General features: G+C 41.5%; 1 protein-coding gene across 4 annotated transcripts in view; it reads left to right on the top strand.

Moving 5' to 3' along the window:
• The first annotated feature begins 594 nt into the window (after positions 1 to 594).
• The window catches only part of LOC139553285 (B-cell lymphoma/leukemia 11B-like), a 73,922-nt gene continuing 68,198 nt past the window's right edge, over positions 595 to 6,318 (top strand). For 3 of the 4 annotated variants that reach the window (XR_011670628.1, XM_071365456.1, XM_071365455.1), the window contains exon 1: positions 595 to 1,753. Coding sequence is in view for 3 of the 4 variants with exons in the window: in XM_071365456.1 (XP_071221557.1) it covers positions 1,696 to 1,753 (58 nt within the window). In the remaining variant the exon portion in view is untranslated. The remainder of the gene's footprint in view (positions 1,754 to 6,318) is intronic. The other variant, XM_071365457.1, reaches the window with a different exon arrangement.

Here is a 6,318-nt window from a genome sequence, read left to right as displayed (position 1 = left end):
CAAAATGAATCGCTGTTAAAATGTTTCTCATTACAACGACACATTTCCACGCATAGGGAAGGCTTTCAGAAAACGGGTCTAATGTTGTCTAAAGCCCATGGAAAATGTAAGAGGACATACTTCATACGAACGTCTATTCGCCTGACAAGTGTCTTCGCCTCCTTATCAGCTCCAACTGTCATAGACTAGGACGTCAAAAGCGCAGACAGAAATACGCGCATATAAAATAAACATCTTGTTGACCTCATCCTAACGTCATCCACGTATAAAATAAGTGACCTCGTATGTAAACAAATCACCACTTTCATTATATTTCTAATAAATTATATTTGACGGCTGACAATGAATGCATTTGATATAAATGGTCTCGCAAACTGTCCAGCAGGTCTGAGCAAAAAAAACAACAACAATCTATTTAGGTCATAAGGTCAATGAGAGTAAACAAATATTTGAACACTTTTCTGAATAACATGAATAAAGAATAAAGTGACTTTTTTTTCTGAAACTGAGCGAGTTTCCCTTCAGCGTGTGTCTGAGGCAGTGAGAACGAGCGGCTTCGTCCACTGCTGCTCTCTCTCTCTGAGAGACGGCGGCAGTGCGCTGTCCACCGCTTGCTGCTGGTGATCCGATAGTTGTGAAAAGCCACCACTAGTCGCCCCCAGTGCTCTTGCAGTCTCCAATTTTTCTTTCTCACTGTAGACTTAACGTCACGTCCGCACTTGAACTTGAATTTTATCCCATTGTACGGAGCCAGCTCTAGCCACAGAGAGACAGAGAGCTCGGGGGAAGCAGGACTCCGCCATCTTCACACTCACACAGAGAAAGGGGAGAGAAAAGCGTGCAGGTCTTGATTTATTGAGAAAGGAGGTGGCAGCCTGTATGCCCGGTCTCCACAGAGCCGTACAAGGGGACAGAGCACTTGGAGTTGAGGAGACTGAAAAGTACCTGGCATTGCATGCTCAAGGCTGCACCAAGAGAAGTGCCCATCACTTGGCCATACCCAAGTGCCCAAGAAGAAAAATTGGATTCATAGTTTTCTAAAATTTTATCATCAATTATTGTAATTGTGTGTGTTTACGATTTTTTATTTGAGTTTTTCGTATTTTTCTAAAAGAAGAAACGAAGTAAGGCTGAGCCATTGACTGGACACAGTCTGGGTACCCGAGCTGTCAGCGCGCGCTGACCACCGCGTTCTGATTCTTCTTTTTCTCTCACGAGGTGGAGGGACACTTGCCGGTGTTTGATCTCAACTGTCATTCACAACAACCGTCAATCATCCAAGGATATTTCCACCACGTCTGATCTCTTTATTTTTTCTACTTGGACAGATCTCACTTCTCTCACACACCTTTTGCCAATGGTGTGAGTAGCCTAAAGAGAGAAGGTGAAATTGAATTGAAGGTAGGCTATAGCCAGGCTACCCACGGTCTCGTCACACACAAACACAGGGGCAGAGTGGACCGACGAGACAAAACGCAAAAGACATTTTCGCATCTCCAAACGAGGGGACCACTAGCCTACAGCACGACGCCCGAACAACCACCCTCCCTGTCCGGCGGCCCGAGCGCAGGAGCCTCGGTCTTGTTGAGGTCCCGTGAAAAGTTGAGTGCCGAGCAGGAGGAGGCAATAGGAGGGAAGCGAGCCCATCCTTCAGAGTGCTGGTCTCCGGGCAATGCCAGTGTAAATGCCAGGGCAATGTCCCGTCGCAAGCAGGGGAACCCACAGCACGTGTCACAGAGAGAATTAATAGCACGTAAGTACCTGCTTTTCTATTTCCCTCAGAATCACACAGCTCATTAGGGGACCGCTTTCTTTACTGTTTTACATTCAGTGGAAATCCATGTGTCATTTTGTGACTCCTATCTTTACTCACACATTTGGCTAATTTGATCAACTTAAGTGAGGGTTGTGAACTCTTCAGTGCGTTACAACAGGGTTGGGAAAAAATCTTTTGAACTACAGAATGTAACAAGTTTTCACTAGTTGATAAATAATGGCATTTGACACTATAATGGTACTACAATGGCATTGCCTTTAAATCCATTTTTTGCTTAACAAGTAAATATGCTTTATTGCAGGTACTCTATTTGTTTTACGATTTACATTTAAATTAAACAGACTTTATGCATGTGCTAATAGTCGAGACTACTTTTGTGAAAGCTGCACAAATAAAGAAAAAAACAGCTTTCCCTTATTAGGTCTAAATATCTGTTAAAAATACAGTAAGTTATTATACTGTTATATCACCATCAACTTCTTCTCTCCCAAAAAGATAATTGAACTTTGCATGACGTGTGTAGGCTATTGTTGGTGCAGGTTATAGGCGGTCAGGTATCTTGGCTGCACAAAGTCCTTCAGGCCAAGTAGAGAATCAAGTACAATACCTGGCGTCAGGGAATGGGCCTCTGACATGTCGGAGGCAATTGATTTCTTACTCTATATAGACGATGACTATCATATAGATGATGAATATCGCTTTATAGTCCATAGACTGAACAATTGACTGAGTATCATGTCTATTAGACTACATTATTCTGTTTCGTCACGCTTTCACGATCCTGTAGTCCACTTATATACACGTGTGCTCTTACTTGAATACAAGCATTCCCAACCAATGTGATAATAATAATGACAAGCTAATAGTGATGTATTGACACATCGTTTTGAGAGAAATGACACATTTGATTGAAAATCGAGGAAACGTGTGTGTCCCAAACAGAACATCTCAAAGCCTTTTCAAATGTAGTCTAATAGAAAAACGGATTTTTACCAAACCACCAAACTTTTATCAAACATCCAAAGCCGGTATCCCTGTTGTTTTTTGGGAGCATTGAACCGAATATATGTTACATTTCTTAAGACAATTTAAACATATAAATACTGTATCATTTTCTCCCCCATTTTATCGAGCACTAGTCAGATATCCTCGCGCCATCTGTAAACCAAAGCATGCTATTGCCCTTAGTCTCTGCTTTGACGCCCCCCCCCCCCCCCCGCACCCCCCGAATTTCATTATTACAAAGGAATTTGACAGCTGAATTAATTGAATGACACCTTGGCATGGTGTATATAGCCTATATTCATATTTCAATTATACAGATTTCTCACGATATCGTGAGGTAATTGAAAGTGAGTAGGCCTACTTTGTCTTGGCAAGCTGTATGGATTTAGCAGATTTATGTTCATCATAAGGTTTTGTTTTGTGGAGTCGGTCCACTTTTCATCCTCTCTTTTTTTTGTCGTGTGATTTGTTGACTTCTCCTCCGTTGCCTTGTTGTCCAGCTACTCTATATTCAGTCTTCAAGATATTCAAAATTCATTCAGCATGTGTTTCCCAAGACATCTCTAATTTCAAATAGTGTGTGTGTGTGCGTTTTTGCAGGCGATTAAATGTCTATTACAAATTCATTTATTGTAAAGGTTCTAGGTTTTGACTTGTACAGCAGGTAGATATAGACTACTATATGCGGCATGTACAAGTGGATATTGACAGGCACAAACAGCGCAGTTAGGGGCAAGAGCGCCAGCGTCTTCGAAGCGCTGCATGCAGAGAGTTGTGGCAAATTAGATTATAGCCGAGAAAAGATTGATCAGGAAACGCTGACATTTTATGAAAAAAGTATTACCCTATCTCTATTTAATATCGTGCATCAACGTGTATGAAACACCTATTCATTCATTCATTTTATTTTATTTTAAGTATAATATGATAGTACGGTAGTAGCATTGTGTTACACATACACATTTATAAACGTCTAGCTACCCTGCAAAATACCAACCAGACATATGAAGAAACAAAGATAGCCTGATCAAATTTTAAAGAGCACTTTTAGGCATATGAGAGTCCAAGTTCAAAGCAATTAAATCCCTCTGTCATTTCTTCTTCTATGGGGTTCTGAAGTAGTCTCAGAGTCTAATCCATCCCGCTAACTGAGAACAGAGGCCCTCCATGGTGATGTCATCTGAGTCCAATGTGTTTTGTGTTGTTCGGGGTTAGGACTGTGTACTCTGCACATTCTCTCCCACACACCACTTACTTTTATGGCAAAATCGTTTTTTTTGTGTGTGGGTGTGCGTGTGCCCTGTACGTCTCTGTGTGTGTGTATCTACTGTTTACTAGTCTGGCTCCTGAGTCAGTCCTCTGGACTCCGGTTTGTCTATGATGGCTACTGCTCCAGTCAGCCTTCCATCATTTAACATAGCTTTCTCCTCTAGCTAGTTATCCCACCCTGTCTTCATCCACTCCTGTTGTCATTGGCTTGCAAATTGATTCAAATAACAGCAATGATTTGTTTCGCTTGCAGAGGGGCAAGCACGGCCATCCTGCTCCTACTAAACTCTGCAGGACACTAGACAGTAAAACGTTTACAATTGGCCTGTGAGATACACACTTTATATCGGCATGTGTCTTATATATGAATGTACCTTGTTGATCTGGAACCGACAGATTTGAGAAGTTATCAGACTTAGAGCTGATTGCAAAGACGTGTGTGTCTTTGTGTGTGTGAGTGAGTGAGAGGTAGCTATGGTTACAGCAGAGGTAGGACAGGCCTGTTTTAGTGTTGTATGAGTATCCAAAACAAATCTCCAATGTAGACTATAACTGTGGTAATTGAATAAATATGGCGACCACACTAATGTTGGAAGGAAACTGGTGACTGACTGACAATCGGAGTGTCAGTCTACTTCTGAGACAACCCTTAGATTAGTATGAGGGTGCACACACACATCGCCTTATAGTGTATCCTGCCTCCCCCTGTCTTAGTACACACACACACACACACACACACACACACACACACACACACACACACACACACACACACACACACACACACACACACACACACACACACACACACACACACACACACACACACACACACACACACACACACACACACACAAAGGACACTGCACAATCTCAACAGTGGATTCTCTGCATGCCCTTGTTTGTCTCTGTGTGGCTGTGTATGCAGAACACATTTTCATATAAACACTTTGGTAGAAACGTCGGGCTTTCAGTGAGTTTTGAATGGTGCAGTAGAATAGCACAGTACACCCCGTGACTAGGATGATTAGGGGAAGTCAGAATCTCTAGCAAGTCAAACCTGTCTGATAAGTGTTCAGTTCTAAGTCATGGTTGTTCAGACAGGGGAGGAGCTGGCTGCAACCTGTGGCATGGTACTTGTGCATTTCATAACGTCTGTGTCAGAGACGCAATGGTTTTTGAATGTATGGTTGAATGCACACACAGACACACACACAGTGCATGCATGCATATGCAAATTCACACACGTGAATTCCGAATCTCACATGCACGTAACGGCATCAGCAAACTGGGCATAATTCCTTCACGCACTATTAGATAATATATCCGTTTGAATCAACCAATATTTCACATTCTTTTCATTTGGCTGTTGAGAACTTGTGTCGATAAAAAAATAAAAATGAGATTTATCTATTCAACTAAATGCACTCTTTATTCTGTTGCAGTCACTAAAATGTCTTCGCCGCAGATGCTTTACTTGAATTACTTAATTTCTTATATTATTGTGATATACGATGACGAAACCATGTGCTATGTCTTCTTCTATCTCCTCTCCTTTTTTACTTAAAGGGGAGCTCTTAAGAAGGCACTAAAAAAGTGTGTGTGTGTGTGTGTGTGCTTGCGTCTGCCTACTAATTAACACGTCGTCTATGGCATTCAGTCGTAGTTAAGTGAAGCTCTTCCTCTTGGATTAGCCCCGTGAGTGCCTTTGAGACAGCCGGCTTCTACAAAGGTTCAACTGCACTAGTTCATTCACATTTGTTCTTCTTAGCGAAGGAAGGCGTGGAAGGCAAGGAGAACTGCAAACTTTGCAGTGTTGCACTTCAACGCTTTTACTGGCTCGGCAGCAGCCCGGAGGTTGTGTATGCTGTATTATAACACAACACATCACGTTCTCTGTGAGCTTAACGACCGACCAATATGTGTGAAACGTTGAAACATTTCCAGGTGCTGCATGGATATCTGTTTGAATATGTTCGTTTTGGAAAAATGTGGATTTAAGCATGTTTTCAAACATGGAAATTAGAACACTATCTTTGGTAAACTGCGCCTCAGCCGCAGTATCTTATATTAAACTGATATAGGCGACTGCAAATTATGTGTTTAGTCTGTATAGCTACACAGTCCAATATATATTATTTGCGCCTTGTAATTATCCGATTTTTTCAAGATATTTACATGTAAATATTTTGTAGTTTTTTAGATTAGTAAAAACAATTTAATCCTTTAACATTTAAACTATATATTTCCATTAGATATACGGCAAC

Source organism: Salvelinus alpinus, chromosome 25 (assembly GCF_045679555.1).
Source record: "Salvelinus alpinus chromosome 25, SLU_Salpinus.1, whole genome shotgun sequence".
NCBI lineage: Eukaryota > Metazoa > Chordata > Actinopteri > Salmoniformes > Salmonidae > Salvelinus > Salvelinus alpinus.
Note: the sequence above shows the minus strand (reverse complement) of the source record. Positions and strands in the feature narration are given on the sequence as shown.